At 31.3% G+C, this 17,886-nt stretch overlaps 1 protein-coding gene across 1 annotated transcript in view; it reads right to left on the bottom strand.

Annotated features, from left to right (window-relative positions):
- The window catches only part of LOC131150304 (myosin-2), a 58,103-nt gene extending 53,093 nt beyond the window's left edge, over nucleotides 1-5,010 (bottom strand). Inside the window, exons 1-9 of the mRNA XM_058100940.1 lie at nucleotides 3,857-5,010; nucleotides 2,874-2,975; nucleotides 2,624-2,767; nucleotides 2,381-2,531; nucleotides 2,240-2,267; nucleotides 1,862-2,030; nucleotides 1,284-1,347; nucleotides 1,133-1,146; nucleotides 959-1,043 (exon numbers count right to left, since the gene is read on the bottom strand). Of these exons, the coding sequence (XP_057956923.1) occupies nucleotides 959-1,043; nucleotides 1,133-1,146; nucleotides 1,284-1,347; nucleotides 1,862-2,030; nucleotides 2,240-2,267; nucleotides 2,381-2,531; nucleotides 2,624-2,767; nucleotides 2,874-2,975; nucleotides 3,857-4,348 (1,249 nt within the window). The 5' untranslated portion in view covers nucleotides 4,349-5,010. The remainder of the gene's footprint in view (nucleotides 1-958; nucleotides 1,044-1,132; nucleotides 1,147-1,283; nucleotides 1,348-1,861; nucleotides 2,031-2,239; nucleotides 2,268-2,380; nucleotides 2,532-2,623; nucleotides 2,768-2,873; nucleotides 2,976-3,856) is intronic.
- Nucleotides 5,011-17,886: the final 12,876 nt, after the last annotated feature.

Raw genomic sequence — 17,886 nt, 5'->3', positions numbered from 1 at the left:
TCCATGAAAGGACAAAACTTATCGAGGTTGGCTTCATTTGTTTTCAATTGTGAGAGATATTGTGATGAAGAATATGGCTACCCGCCTACCCCATTAGTCAAGTCATGTAACTAGCTAGGAGATTTGTTCACAAAGGGCTTGTTAGATCTGCTCCCTCTTATTGTTGTAACAAGGTAGGGTTGCAATATATTCATACACCCCAACTTGAGAGGAAGTGTTGTGGTGGCCATTCATGGTGTGAGGTATTATTATTTTATTGACCATCAGTACTTCATATATAAAATAACTGGATGGTCTGTGAGAACCATACTCTCTGGAGCAACTTCTTTCATCTGACTCTCCCTCTCTTACTCTTTTCTAAGCCCAACTCTAATTCTCATGATCAAGTCAGATCTCTCAGGTCTGCAACATAATTGGTGTAACTTCATCAAGCATGAGGTCTCAACCATCCAGTTGTCTGCCAGCTGCCATATTCAGACGGCCATGATTTAATAAATTGCAACCAGGATATAGCTGCTCAGAAGAACTCATAAATTCTGCACAAAATAATTTTGAAGCTTAGCTAAAAAACAATGATCCACTTACGCAACTTTTACCAGAACTATTATTCCTAATAGGTAGTATGCCCCTTACAATCCGAAACTCTCAGTAAAATCATTTGGGAGTAATACTTTTGGTCAACAGAAACTAACAACATACTCGAGAATGAAGGAAATATGCCTTGGGAAGGGAGCAGGAATCAAATTGGATTCTAGAAAGCCAGTGGGTAACATCCCTTCTATACTGGATAGAGCCCGAAATGAAGCAGAAGCTAAATAGTACAGCATTCAATTTGTTAAGAACACAGTTTGAGATTTCGCACCAACATGTCAAGGATTCCCATGGAATCATCAAACTTGCATGGTCTGAATTAAAAATCAAATATTTTAATAAGAATAATCATAAAAAGAATTAGAACCTTTAAGACAGGATGGTCCACCAGCACAAAGTTGATAAAAGATATGGTATGACCGTTCCCCATTTGCCAGCTGAACTACCCTTGACTGTTCAAAGGAATCATAAAATTCTTAAGAAATTGTGCATGATTAGAACTAAATGTCCAATCTGAGGTTGAGGTGGAGCATTAAGATACCTTTTCTAGAAGAACTGCCACAATTCCATAGGTCAATTGACATTTCATGCACACAAGTGAAGTTGTAACAGTGAGTCAAGTCGGTCATTACAACTGTGATTAGAAAATATTGTATCCTAATTGCAATATATTCAATGTAAAACAGACTTACATGTTTGGATTGTAGCACCACAAATCTTCCCTGCTATGCTAAAATGAATTTCAATCAATTTTCCCTGCACCACATCAGGAAGATATGTCAGTGAGGTGATCTGTCTATAACCTTGTTAAAGCTCGATATACATTGTTGATCACAGCCTAACTTAAGCTTTTAGGTAAAGTGGTAATCAATCATGATATAAGAGCTGATTACCAGGAGGTCCTAGGTTCTAGTCTTGTTACCCGCATTTATTCTGTGGTGTTTAAAAGTTATTAGGTTCTTTGTAATGGGTGTTATTTATTAATTGTTTATCTCTCCACATGCTGTCCGGCTGCACGTGCAGGACAGTGTTAAAGCTTGACATACATTGTTGGCCCACAACCTAACAGCTTAAGCTTTTAGGTAAAGTGGTAATCTAACAAATCTCAATTGTAACGTGTCTAAAAAGTGAAAACAGAAGGTGGTACATATTCATGGTTACCAAAAAGAAAAAGAAAATATTACAGCTTAATGCACAAGAATTTCTTTCAACTTCAAAGCTTACACAGCAGTAACAATGCCGAAGAAGGAAGAAAAAGAAAAAAACTCACAAATCTGCTAGAATTGTCATTCCTGGATGTTTTGGCATTTCCAAATGCTTCTAGTATACAACTTGTCTGAAGGATTTCACACTCTACCCCGCTACTACCACCACCAAGTGCGGCCAAGTATTGCATTGCAATTTTTGCTGTCTCAGTTTTCCCAGCTCCACTCTCTCCACTGTAAGATAAATATTTGAAAAATTGAATCCCTGTCACAATACTAGTGCTTAAACTGCCTTTCTAAAAGCACATGACATGTAGAACATGAGCATAAAACCAATAAAGAACAATTTGCAGGGTAAAAAAAAAGGAAAAAGAACAGAAAAGAAGAGCAACTACAAAGCAGCTCCCATTTTACAGATGACTAACACGGATAATCCAACCAACCTTATAATGATGGACTGATTAACCTCCTCTGCAAAAACAAATGGGAGGAAGAAAATTGCTTTAGAAAAATGTTATGCATGGCCACCACAGAATCTAGATTTTTATTTTATTCCAAACAGCAAACAGCGAGGATTTGCTCACCTTCCATCATCTCATTATAGGCAGTATCTGCTACAGCATAAACATGAGGGCCGTCCCTGAGTTTGTATCTATAAGCGTCAACAAAATCCTTTCCAAAAATTTGTACACCTTTGAAAGGATTCATTGCAATCAAAACAGGCCCTGCTTTACTCTATAAAAAGAAGGAACAAGAGCCAGTAAACATCTATGGACAAGAAATCATTTTGGCTGGCAAGTGTGGATAATAAACATATATATACATACATAAATTATGTCTTGAGAATATCTGTACTGAAGATTGTAAAGAACTGACGGTTCATTCAAATAACTAAGCTGTATAAGATCATCCACACCCTGAAGGATATCAGGGTTTGCAGGTAAGAGCTCTCCTGTACGCACTTTGACAACCTAAAATAGTGCAAGAAAATTGTGCATGAGCATCCCATTACATTACATGCCCAATAATAAGATTGGTGATGCTGCCTTGAGATAAGGCCGGAGCATATGAACTCACATTTCCATCTGAGAGCAATACAGAGGCTTCCTCACCAGATGTTGATTTTATCTTCCCCAAATCCCACTTTCCACTAGGCAGCTGACACCAGACGCTAAGTTTCTGAAACAAAAGTTTTCAACACGAATGCATATTTAACAAACTTATCATCTAAAGTAAGAAAAAATGATAACAAAAATGTAACAAGTTTTGCAAATCTCGAAGAGTTTCAATTAGATGTAACAATATACTAAAATTAATATCTACAACATGCACACACACGCATATATATACATATATATATATATATATATATATATATGTACACAAGCACATTCATGGGCAACTAAAACACGAGCAATCTAAGCAGCAAAAAATGCAAGAATAGAAATGTCCCTAGTACATTGCCTACATGCCATTCATGAATCTAACAGAGGGAGAACAAACAGTTCCCTTTTCTCTGTTAACTTCCAAGAGAATACTACAGAATTGTTTGCACAAAAGAATAAATAAATGAAGCAAGTATTACCCATCCAACTACCAGATCAAAACACAAACCAATCCCTAATCTCCCCACAACATCTCAATTATCATTTGCAGTACGCATTAAATGAAGATATCTAGGCATAATAGATAAAATAACCTTGAACAAAGCTGAATGGTTAATAGAAATTTGTTAACCAACCCCAAGATAGGCTGGGTGCCTAGTCTTTAGTTGAATTGATTATCTCTAGGCATAATAATGCATCAACTGAAGTCCAGCAATTCCCACTGCCTCTCACCAATTTATAATTAGTAACAAGAAACATTTTCCTACAGTCACCAAAATTTAGTCTAAGGACACTGATCATATTATCCTAACACTAGAATTTTCAACCCTATTCATGCGTGAACTACAGAATTAAAAAAGACCTAGTCCATTTTCTAAGAATTCCAAAAATACGGAGGCTTTTTTTGCAAAAAGTGACAACGAAAAATTAAAAAAATTTCACTTGTTAATTTACCTTCTTAAAAAAATATTCAATGTTGTCATCCCACTCAGAATCCCGAATCTTCGGTGACGATGTGCAAGATGCAGCGGCGAGGTCCACCCTCTCGGTCTCCTCCAACAACCTCTTCTTTTCAGAAGTTTCGTCTTCTGACGGCATTACATACGGGGACTCGCCAGGGTGCACTCCTTTCAACTTCTTGCTCCCGAAACTACCAAACTTGAATCCCAATTCCTTCTGCTCCCTACTGGAGGAAACAGCCTTCCTCTTTACCTCTTCCATTGCTAAGGAACCACAAGGGGAGTACTCAGGAGCATCATCACCAACCTTGAAGTTGTTTGGCAAGGACTTCCTCGCCGATGGCAACCGAGCTCTAGAGGTAGGGCGAGCCGGCAATGCCGGTGGCAAATCCTTTGGCTTTTCAGTCTCATCCCTTCGCCGGAGTGAGTCCAGCATCTCCTCCAGCGAGCTACGCACGACACTTGAAGGCGACACCGCCGACAACATGATGCCAAATCCCTCAACTCGAATCACCGAATCAACCTTTATTAATCACGAACTTCCGCAAAAATTTTGAATTTTTTAGCTCCCTTTTATTGCCTCATCCTTCAAATTCGAACAATGTCAGAGGTGACATTGCCGAACGCGCAGCATAAAACCCCAAATTCAGATCAGAAATCACCACCCCGCCCCTCCAAACTCAAATTTCAAATATTCGTATGCGCCGGACTAGGGATTCTTCAACGTTGCATGAAAACAACCCTCAAAAAAACAAAACAAAAAAACAACCGAAGGGAGCTCGATTCCTCCTTTTCAACGCCGTATCAAAACAATTTCCTCAAACAAAACACGTACAAGAACTTGCCGAGCTACGATCACCGTCGCCGGAACACGCTTTCGGAAAACAAACTCCGAAACGGCATTCGCTAAAACAGAAAAAGCTCACTGAGGAAGCAGTTAGGGATGAGGAAGAAGGTAAAGGTTGTTAGGAAACAAACCTTTTAGAGAGAGAGAGAGAGAGAGAATTAGTGGGGAAACGGAAAAAACAGGGAAAACGAAGGTATGATATAGCTTTGAGAAAAAGTGCTTCGGATGTTTCTATAAACCAAACCTCTCATGTTTTGTGTGTTTCGAAAAACAAAAATTTCAAAAACTTGCTTCCATGGAATGGAGATTTTGCTTCAAAGATATTTCTCAGGAATTCAAATTTTCAGGTAGGTAGAGGTGTTGGACGTTTCTTCTGAAAACGGTTTGGAATTTGGGAAATTTTAGTCTAATAAAATAATAATAATAATAATAATAATAATAATATGATATGATAAATTGATAACGAAAAATAAAAATGGAAAAACAGAGGGTCCTGACCTGGTTGAGGAAGTAGCAGAGGCGCTCAGCATTGGATCTGCGTGGGGGGACCTGAACCTCGCATATCGTGGAAGGAAATTTGATTATGTCCCGTACGTTGTGAGATTACCATTTTGGAATATCTCATGCCTTTTGAATTTCTGTCCTGAATTCCCTATTTGCCCTCCTCTCTCTTCTTTGAAAATTACAATAATAATTAATTGTGGCCATCACATCATTTAACAAATAGACTTCAATACTTTGTTAAAATTTTTTATTTATTAAGTTAAATTTAAGTTTCATATTATCTTTTTTCAGAAGGAGCTAAATAAATATATATTCCAACTGGTTATATTTTCCTTGGAGTTTTTTTGGCCTTCATCTATTTGTAATTTTTCATATTTTTTCACTTAAAAGAGTGAAAATTTTAATTTTTTGGTATTTTTCGAGTTTTTTGACATAAAGATGCATGCATTTTTATTAATTAAGTTTTGATTTGGTGAGATTCTTATAAAAGAATGAAACGCTAGTAGAAATTCATCAATTAGATGCCCTCTTTTCTAAGTACATATCACTTTTTTTCTTTCATTTTTGGAAACAAATGGATACGACTCTATGAATATTTTAATATCGGTCATTGATAATCTTAAATGTTCATAATTAATTAGCATGACATAAAATGTTAAGATGGTACACTTATGAAAGTATCCAAAATTATTTTTTATTGTCTAATTTTATTTATTTATTCTCGCTTTACCGTCAAAGATTTAGAGAAAAACAAAGAAAAAAAATCATACAATAAAATCAAACCAAACATAATAAAAAGTTCCTTTAATTTTCAATTTCTTTAGTCTAATTTAGTTCGTGTGCGTAATTTTTTTCTTATCAGTTCATTTTCGATCCGATCCTTCAATACCCATGTGAATCTATTATATAAAAATATATTATATAATATACATTATTTAGGTGATTAGACAAAAATCAACTAAAAAAATTCTTTCACATGTTGATAAAATTGTGATTTTTAAATTTATATATATTTACGTTGACCAAAAATATATAATTTTTAAGTTAACTGATTTAAATTACTTAATATTACTCCAAAAAGTTGACTAATTAAGTTTGACTAACCATTTAAACTGGTTTGATTTTGGTTCACATTTTTTGTTAACTTAAAAAATGATTTGGTTAATAGTTTGCATGTAAAATGACGGGGAAAAAACAGAATGGGAAAATTTTGCCATTTCAACTATTGATAAAAAAAAAATTTGATTGAGTGCAATGGTATATGTTTTGAGTCATATATAGAACCTCCTTGCTTTTACATACTAGTTTTTTTGCTGTAAAATTAAGATCTCACATCTATTAATCTTTTATTATAAAATTATCATATCGTGCTTGTTATTGAATTGTGAAAATATTTTCAAAAAAATTGTAATAATGATAACTCGTGATTACACAATTTGTAAGATTACAAATTAAACAAACCTACCTACTATTCATTCATGTTTTTGTAGGATTGGTTACATGAATTGCACGTGTGGCTACATAACACGGTACAAAAAATGAAAATTTACATGTTTAATCCAAATTTTAATCATCTCTTTTTGTGATAAAGATCATATTATTTACAAATTAAATATTTATAGACATTATTATTGAGAATTTCATTTGTGAGTTTGTCCCACATTGAAAAATTTGAATTGATTATGGGTGCTTATATACATGGTTGGGTTCACGATCTAATAAGCTTAAACTTTTGAGTCAAGTTAGTATTCACGCATGTGTATCAAATCTATTCATGGGCTCCTCCAGTGCTAACAATTATAACAGTTTTAATAAAAAAAAATTATTATTATTGTTGTCGTTATTATGATTATTTTGAAATATTAGACTAACATTGTATGATGTATCAATATTGATAATGATTTACTCTAAAAAAACCAAAGCAAAAAACCTTTCCTAGTGAAGTAATTATAACTTATCCTTAAGAGTAAAAATTATACTCAAAAAGCCACAATTGTGGTAGAAATCCCTAATTATCGAAATGCAATAGTATTTTTTTTTAAAGTCTACCATATATGAGATTCATGTACAATTAAAAAATACTATAACTATTAAATGCACAATAATCTTAATCATCCTGTCTTAGAATATCTATATATATAGTATTGATCCGTTTACTTTGTGGAATAGCTATTTTTTGAAAAAAGTTGGAATATAGTAATAAATCTAAGAATGTAAATAATAGTTATATGTATAAATAAAAAATGCTATAGCTATTAAATGCACAATCATCTTAATCATCTTGTATTAAGAATATCTATATAGTATTGATTCATTTAGTTTGTAGAATAGCTATTTTTTTGGAAAAAGTTGGAATATTGTAATAATTTTAAAAATGTAGATAATAGTTATTCCATATATATATATATATATATATATATATATATATATATATATATATCTGTGTGTGTGTGTGTGTGTGTTTCATTACTTCATGTTGAAATTTGACATACAGTGTTGGTTCACAACCTAATAGTTTAAACTTTTAGGTAAAGTGGTAATTTAATATGGTATCAGAATTAGTCATCAGGAGGTCCTCGATTCTAATATTGTTGTCCGTGTTTATTTTGTGGTATTTAAAAAAATTATTGTTATCTCTCCATGTGCTATCGAACTACACATGCAAGGAAGTATTTAAGGTTAATATACATTATGGCCCACGACCTAACAGGTTCAACTTTTAAATAAAGTGGTAATCCAACACTTCGTTCAACATGTAATTAAAAAATATATATTTTCATGAAAAAAAAAATATTTATTCTTTGTTGTGAACTCATGAAAAATTTTACATTACTAATTATTTACTCATAAAATTGATTTGCATGTGGGAATAGAAAAACGTATAATAGTTGAAATTAATCTATGCCTAAAAATAAATATTTCATAAATCAAGTGCAAGAATAAATTTCAATCCTTAAATTTAAATTTATATAAATATAGGACAAACTTTGAGTAATTTATATCATATTTTATATATTTAAAATTATACAAAATTAAATGTAGAGAATTCGAATCTCAAATTCCCGAGCGCCACTCAATGAAATGGGGTAGTTATAACTTATAATCGGTGCCCATGACGTGTCCCCGTCTTCCAATTTCTATAGCATGTGATGTGACTTTACTATTTTCACACCAAAGGTACTTATTTAGTTGGTAATGATTGATGACGATGCTTGCTCCATTTTAACAAAGCACACTGCAATCTCCTAACGGTAGCCGCCTTCCATACAATCACCCGTGGCTAATAATTAGGAATAACAAATACTCATAATTGGTTTTATGATTTTTAACACTCCTAATATGTATTTAACTAGCCAATAAAGTATTATTATTTGGTTAATCAAAGAATACTGATGGTTTTTTAAAGAGTATTAATTTATCAAATTATTTGCTAATTAATCTTTATTTTAACTATAAAATTATAAAATATGTGCATATATAAATTAAAAAAGAAAATACTGAAAGATGCAGACCCATGATAACATGAGCTCATGTGATAGGATATTAGTAGGAGAAATAGTGTGGGGCCACATGATCGCATACCCGAATTGATAATTTTGCAATTAAATATATTTTAAAAATAGAGGAGCAAGATAGTGTTCAAGCATTCGATGTCAATAATTTTTTATGCAAAAAATAAATAAATTTATTTGAAAATTTATTAATATTCATTCTAAATTAATAATATATTTATTTTCAAATGAGAAAAATCATCTCATTCTTACATTACTATATTTAACCAATTGCATCAATTTAACAAGCATTTGACTATTTTTTCATTTAAGTCAAATAATAGAAATTGGTCAATCTTTCTTGATTTAAAAGAGTACTTGGTCCCTAAGTAATTAATTAAGAAAATGATAAGACCATTAAATTTATTTTTTCCATATATATCTCACTTACTATGTTTCCATTTGCTTAGTCGAAGTATAGCTTTTAGTAATATAGCAAGTAATTAATAAAAAGTTATTAATGGCATTAATATGTTTAATATTTATACATATATGAATTTCGAGGTTGTGAATTTTTTTTAACTTTTATTGCATATAGCTACATTTTCCTTATAGTGATAGTTATGAGAAAATAAAAAATTTACACATGATTTAATGTTGTTATTAATAATATCGCTGACCATTATATTAAATCTAATTTTCATTTATGCATAGATAAGTTTGATAGGAGATTGGAATTTAAAATTTGTTAATATAAAATTACTATAAAATTAGTGTTTGTGAGACCCATCAACCTAAAATATTTAATGGATGTAGCTCATCTCTTGCAACTGATATTTTTCCACCTATTTTTAAAGTAAGAATGGATTACCCCTTATATTAAATACACTTATTCTAAACATGTAAATATTTATTGAACGGTTCTTCGGGAAGTTTCTTTAATGTTTATTTTACTTTTGGTTCTCATGTTTATATTATGTTTGATTTTTTAAGAGTGAATTATAAGTTAGTTTATGTATTATTGACCAAAATCTATTTTAACCTTACATTTTCAATTAGTATAACTAAGAACTTCTACTTGCAAATGTCAATCAATTATTTTTATCATTTTAATTAATCTAAAAAATTAGTGAGTTCCCCTTGAATGTATAAAATGTTGAATTGGCACTTGCCTCCATGTTAAAAAAAAAAAATTAAATTTAGTTGTAAAATGATTATGGCTTCAAGTAGATTATTAACATAATAAAAATTTTAAAAACAATATATACTTTTTTCACAATCATTAACACCCGCTCGAGTATGTTGACCAACCCATACACCGCAAAGGACCTTCCCTATCGTTCAATTCATTAACGTCATTAAATTATTTTAAACCATATCTTTGACTAAATAAAAGTAATAAGTATAAATCCTTAATTACACTTAGTAGTAAAAGCATTAGAATAATTTTTTCTTAATAGTTAACTCATTTTATTAAATTATTTTTTCACTCATTTCAAGCTTTAAAAAAATTATATTATACAAAATTAATAGTTCAATTACTATATACATAATTTAAAACTATAGAGTTTTGAGATCGTCCTAATATAAGCAAAGAAGTGATTTATTATGTTAACTAATTATTCCATCTATTTTATATTCGCAAATATGAATTTTGGAATATTAAATATAATTTGAGAACTTGAAAAAAATCATATTAAAAATTATAATAAATAATTTTAAATTTTAAATTTTTTAAAAATATTTTAAAATCAAAACCTAGTAAACTTATAAAAAATTTAGGGTATGTGTGGTATCATTGCTATTTTTAGTTTTTTATTTTTTGTTTATGTTACTCCATAGTGAATAAATAGATTATAACAACATGTTTGTTTATATTGTTAGTTTTATATTTCCATTGTTGATTTTCAGTTATTTGCTTAAAAACTGAAAATCATATTTTACGATTTCTAATTATTTTGTCAGGAATTTTAATGTTCAAAAATTGCCTACTTGGATTAAATTATTAATTTTATACACTTATAAATTAAAATTAAACAATCATATAAATTTAAATATAATTAAAATAAAAAAATACATAAAATTCAAAATAGTAATAACAATAATAATAATAATAAACTCAATTACAAAATACATTTACTATATTTCAATTGTTATGTTCAATAAAAATTTTATCATAAAGTAATTTTTGAAAGTAGAACAATTAAGTAAAATAATTATAATAATTTTATTTTATCATAGTAATTTTGTAATGTGTATTATTTGTAATTTATTATTTTAATCATATTTGTATAGTATTATTTGATTTAAAATGAAAAGTTGTATTTTTTTAATTAAGCTTTTAACTTGTATTAATTTTATGAATATTAATGAAATAGGTTGCTGATTTTTAATTTTTAGTTTCTGATTTTGATTTTTTATTTTTATTTTTATTTTTTATTTTTTATTTTTGTTTCTCTAATTTTTAACAATGTATCAAATGGTAACTTGAAAAAAGGAAAAACAATTGCAACATAAAAAAAAATAAAAAAATAAAAATTGTAGTATGAAAGTGCTCCACAATCCACATGATGTGGGGTAACCGGGAGGTGGGTCCCACTCAATGATGACTTCCGCCATGATCCGTTCTGCCAGCGTGTTCCTTTCAAAAAAAGAAAAGGCGGGGAGCGGGGTAAGAGAAAAGGCCCCGGCGAGTGGCACATCCGTGAATTTGGTTAAATTTATGGGCACATTAGAATGTTCAGTTGCTATAAAAGGACAGTGTGGGGAGGGAAAAGTCCACGTCCTCTGGCGCTAATTTGATTATTAATTTATTATTGGACGCCACCCAGATTGATCATTTAACTTTATTTTATTTTTTTAAATGTATGTGTGGCCATGACATCGTTTAGGAATTAGGATAAGATTTTGTTCCACCGTAGCCCCCCACATCCTTTTGCGACGGAACTTTAAATTTTTTAAAACTCAATTTACAATGTTACCCCTTGCTTCTGACATCACCATATAAATCATTTTTTAAAGGGTGTTATTTTCACTTAGTAAAGAAAAATATGAGTGGTGTGGATTTGTTACGATATAAGCTCATGTACTAGAATATTAGTGAATGTAGTGATGTAGGACCTATATCATTAAACCCATTAATGCTCTGCAACATAGAGCCACATCATATGACACGATTATTTAGTCAAATAAAAATCTAAGAACATAATCCTTAATTTTGATTAGGATAATGAGTTATTATGTGATAATTAGAAAATTTACAATCATAAACTAGATAAATACCTATTTTAACAGACCAAGATTTGCTAAATAATTCTTCAAAAAAAATTATGCTTCATTAGTGATTTTTCGTGCTTAATAAGTACTAATTTACTGAAAAATATTTTTATGATGAATATATATATATCTATATATGTATATGTATGTGTATATTATATTTCATGTGGTGCTTCAGTGAGTTTTTTCTTGCTATAAATTAAATATAAGAATTTGACTAAAAGGCGGTGTTAAAATAAATAGAATAATTTTTAGAATTCAAAGATTAAATATTTAAACTATAATGTTAGAATTTAGGTAATTTTGGTAAATAGACAATGGAATAAAAAATGAAAATTTGATTACATTATGGAATACTAGTGTGTGATAACCAAAATAATGTAAATGAAATGAGGTTTTGAGAAAGGATTTGAAAGAAATAAGATATGAATAAAAGGCTAAATATCTCATTTTTACGGATCCATAGGTAAATGTTAAATAAAAGAATCAGTCCACTTTCTCAAATCTCGGCACAACAGATTTCTCACCAACGGCTTCAACATCTACAACAACCATATCGGCTCCAACAACCTGATTTAATTTCTGCTTCCGCATATCTTGTACTCAATATTTATTGTTTGTATTTCAAATCTCAAATGTATCATTGTAACAACCTGCACTGTATAAATACACAGACCGGTTTGACATTGAGGCTAGAACCTTTTATTCATATCTTATTTATTTCATGATATGAGAACTTTTCTACTCAAATACTTCTACACTGATCCATCAACTTTCCAACCTCGTCTAATGGCTACCTCATCATCTTTCAATTTTGTTGCCTCCAATCTTAGCCAACTTGTTTTGGCTAAGTTGGATGAGACCAACTATCTCATGTAGTCGTCTCAAATTGTTATGATTCTCAAGAGCCATGATCTAATGGGCTTCGTGGATGGTTCTCTACCGTGCCCCTCTCAGTTTCTCATTGATGATCAAGGGAAACCAACAACTACTCTCAATCCTAAGCATATCCTATGGAATCGAAAGGATCAATTCGTTTTGGGTTGGATTAATGTCACTTTTTTTGACAAAGTGGCACCATCTGTGCATGGTATCAATTTGGCGTGACCTGCCTGGCTTGCTTTGGCTAACAAATTTGCTTCTCCATCTCGATCACACATCAACCACTTGAAGCGGCTCCTCCAAACTTTGAATCAATGCTCCATGAAGTGTGTTGCTTACCTTGATTCGGCAAAGCAGCTAGCAGCACAACTAGGAGTTGTTAGTAAGCCCATTGATGACGATGATTTAATTGCTTACATTGTGAGTGGTTTGAATAATTTATATCACCCCTTTGTGACTTCTCTGTCTCTTTCCACATGAGACAAAATCTCTCCTTTGAAGACTTCCAAGCCCCACTGTCAGCGAACCAAGGATTTTCAGCAACATGAATAGCATTAGTTTGAGCAACCATAGCTGCTAGTTGAGTAGAAGGATGGCGACCTTGATAAGCATAGTCCATGTGATGAAAACAATCAAGTGCCTGGTAGTTTGTTTTGCCACAAATTTGGCAAGGGATTCGTGGGGTTTTAAAAGTTTGCTGGGGTAGGTTTGGTGGAGGAGAGGAAGAAGATTGGGTATTAGGTGCTGGTTGTTTGGAGTAGTATGGAGTATGGGAGGTTTGCGGGTGGGGTTTTGTGGGGTATTTTGGCTTTCGGTTGTAAGGTTGTTGGGGATGTTTGGGAGCAAACAACGCTAAATTATTGGTTTAAGGTAGGACTGAATGAAGTTGAGTTTCTAAAAGTAACTCATAGGATAGTAGCTCGGCTTGAAAGTCTTCAAAGGAGACAGCTTTGTCTCGTGTGGCAAGAGACGGGGAAGTGACAAAGAGGTGATATGAATGATTCAAACCACTCATAATGTAAGCAATTAAATAATCATCATCAATGGGCTTACCAACAGCTCCTAATTGTGCTGCTAGTTGCTTTGTCGAATCAAGGTAAGCGACACACTTCATGGAACCTTGATTCAAAGTTTGGAGGAGCCGCTTCAAGTGGTTGATGCGAGATCAAGATAGAGAAGCAAATTTGTTGGCCAAGGCAAGCCAAACAGGTCACGCCGAATTGATACCATACACAGATGGTGCCACTTTATCAGAAAGAGTGGCATTAATCCAGCCTAAAACGAATTGATCCTTTTGATTCCATAGGATATACTCAGGATTGAGAGTAGTTGTTGGTTTTCCTTGATCATCAATGAGAAATTGAGAGGGGCACGGTAGAGAACAATCCACAAAACCCATTAGATCATGACTCTTGAGACTCTTGAAAACTGGAACAATTTGAGACAACCATATGAGATAGTTGGTCTCATCCAACTTAGCCGAAACAAGTTGGCTAAGATTGGAGGCAACAAAATTGACAGATGATGAGGCAGCCATTAGACGAGGTTGAAAAGTTGAAGGATCAGTGTAGTAGTACATGATTTAGAAAAGCTTTGATACCATAAAAGATATAAGATGTGAATAAAAGGTTATGACCTCAATGCCAAACCAGTTCATGTATTGATTTATTTATACAACGCAGGTTGTTACAATGATACAGTTGAAATTTGAAATACAAACAATAAATATTGAGTACAAGATATGTAGAAGCAAAAATTAAATTAGGTTGTTGGAGCCGATATGGTTGTTACAAATGTTGAAGTCGTTGGAGAGAAATCTACCGTGTCGAGATTTGAGGAAGTGGACGAATTCTCTTGCTTAATAGGATTGCTCTTTAGATGCAAAAATTACTCTTTAATGTGCATCATTTATTGAATTTTGCAAATTCTTGTATTTGTTTTGTGAATTATATGAATTCTTTCATTTATATTATTAATTTTATTATTACATTGACAAATCAAAGATTGAATTTATTGTATAATTGATTGACTATGATAGAGAACATGTTCTTTTGAATTCAACATTATTTATAATATATAAAAAAATTTCATAGGATTTTTGTAATAGCAGCATGCATGTTTGCAAAACATGATTTTGGTTTCAAAGGGTTAGTGCCTCTTTGGTATCATTTGTTGCTTTCTATTTTTTATTTTTGTTTTTCTATAGTGATTAAACAGATTATAAAAACACATTTGTTTATGTTGTCGGTTTTTTATTTCTATTGTTGATTTTCAATTGTTTGCCACAAAATTGAAAACCAGATTTTATGATTTTGAGTTGTTTTGACATTCTGTTATAAAAAATTTTAATATCTACAAAAAAAAATTTTAATTAAATAATTCATTTTATACACTTTTAGATTACAATAAAAATTAAATGGTCGTATGAATTTGAATACAATTAAAATAAAATATAAATAAATTTTAAAAAAATAGCAATAAAGTCAATGACAAAATACTTTTACTATTTTTCATTTGTCATAGCCAATAAAATTTTTATTGTAAAGTTAAATTTAAAATTAAAATAAATATAATAAATTTAATTGTTATTACAGTAATCTTTATGTGCATTATTTGTAATTTTATTATTTCAATAATATTGTTCATAATATTATTTGCTTTAAAAATGAAAATGAGCTATTTTTTAATGAAATTTTTTATTTGCAATAGTTTTATAAATATTAACCAATTAGATTATTGATTTCTAGTTTTTAATTTCTCTTTATGGTTTTTTGTTTTTTTATCACAATCAAAAGCTAATAAAAGAAGATAGAAAGATCTTTGTCAATTCCCTTGATAAGGTTCTTGTGATAGATTTTGTATAATGAGAATGCTCTCTTACATGTCACTTTACAGGGGAATCTTCTCTTTTTCCTTTTCCCATAAATTTTGGGACAATCATAGCATAAAGTCACTAGTATTATTGTTGATTTTGTTATAAAGGAAAATTCTAATTTTATTGAATATCAAGTGACAAGTCCTGAACCTCCAACATTGGATTAGTTACCACTACACCTTCAAACTTCGTTTACATAATAAACCAAATATATATATATATAAACTTTTTTTCACAAAATATTAAATTAATATACTTCAAATATATTTTTAAAATAATACATTCCTAAAAAAACATCTAAAGTTTCGTTTGGTATATTTTGATTTGATTTTGTTTGTATTTATGTTTTTATCTTCTTAGTTATGTTTAATTTTGTTGTTATGATTTGATTTGTTGTTGGTGTTATTTTTTTAAAGGTATTTCTGTAATACCCCTTTTACTTATCTTGTAATCACGCTATTTTTCTGTCAAAAGTGAGGGTATATTAATAAATAATTGGAGGTGTGGTACTATTTTAGTTAAAAAAAAAAATCCCTAAAGAAACATCTAATGACTATAAGTTGACACTTCAATATTGAAAATTTCAAGTTCTAATTTTGAATAGTTAAAAGACTATTAACGATGGAGGATGATGAGCTACCATTTTTTGTCGAGTTCAAGCCTGGGACTTAATAGTTGTATCATATGTTGTGCCGAACCAGTAGCTTAACTACTAGATTAATTCATCAATACAACAAATTCTCTCTATTTCAAACACCTTTTTTATGATCGCTAATACATCTATTTTGACAAGTTAAACAATTATGTTACACTTGAATATCGTAAAATTACCCTCATTAAATATTTGAAAGTTTGTTAAAAAATTATTATGGGGAAGTTTAGTTATTCTTCCGTGAGATTAATTTTATCATTTTATATTTTTTATACAACAACTTTTAAAAAAGAGTACCCAAAATAAGGAGGATGTTTATGTAATTACATCAAACTTTAAGGAAATTAATATATAAGAGGAAAAAAGCCCTCCCTCTTACTGTTAGCCATTGAATTAAAAAATTGGATGAGGGCCAGAAGGGACAAGGCTAAGTGGGTAATTGTGGAGTTGACATATAATATAAGTATCAAGCAGTAAGGAGTGGGTGAGGGACTAAAATCTAATGATAAGGGTAACGTGGACCTCCTTGATTAGGGGAGCAAAAAGGGGTCGGTTAGGTTGATATGGAGATTGGAGTCAAAGCGGCCACAACCACAACACTGTTCTTGTTCTGGCAACTTTTGCAAACCCACCTAATTTCAAGGAGCGTCAAGCGTGGGGTTTGTGTTATGTCGGACTTGGAGCTTGCCGCTTGTTCCCTTTTCCTTTTTTCCAATTTCCAACCTTTCATTTGGTCTCAGGCTACCCAACCCCGGGTGCCTCCATATGGTTTATGAGCAGTAACTAATGCGCCTTTCCTCAACATCAATTCTAGACATTTTTTATTTATTACTCCTACTTTTTAGTAGACGGAGGGGACAATTTGTTTTGTTCTATTTATGTCGATGCCACTTAATTTAGTGGCACTTTATTTGTGAGAGGATATTGGGCTAGTGTAGGTTAACGAAAAAATATTCATATAATGGGTCAAATTATTAAGGCTTAAGGTGAGTTTAATTATGTTTTTCGTTCTATTTTTTTTTTTTTTAAATAAAAAAATGAATGTTGTTGAATTGTAAAGTCATTTATAGCATTCAAAGTCCAGCACAGGAGCTGTATTATTCATATGGTGACTGTACTATTTATATGGTGGCTGCACTATTCATTTAATGGCTGCACAAGTCTACAAAGGTGGTTGCACTATTCATTTGGTGGTTGTACAAGTTTACAGAAGGTGGTTGCACTAGTCATTTTACGACTTTGAAAAAGAGACGTACAAAACCCTTATAAATAGGAAAGTGGTGGTGAAGGAATATATCCATCATAAATATCTCCAACTCCACCTTTAGAGAGGGAAATCAAGTACTCTCCTGCAAAGTGTCTCTGTTGTAGCCTGTGTTTCTAGTTTCTCCTAATTTGAGAGAAGTTGTATCATTATTTTTCATAATGGATTCCCTTTACTCTTGCTCGTGGTTTTTCCCTCAATTCGTTTGGGGGTTTTCCACGTAAATCTTAGTGT

The sequence above is a fragment of the Malania oleifera genome, chromosome 1, assembly GCF_029873635.1.
Source record: "Malania oleifera isolate guangnan ecotype guangnan chromosome 1, ASM2987363v1, whole genome shotgun sequence".
NCBI classification, from domain to species: Eukaryota; Viridiplantae; Streptophyta; class Magnoliopsida; order Santalales; family Ximeniaceae; genus Malania; species Malania oleifera.
The sequence above is the reverse complement of the archived record's forward strand: the minus strand, read 5'-3'. Positions and strand labels throughout refer to the sequence as shown.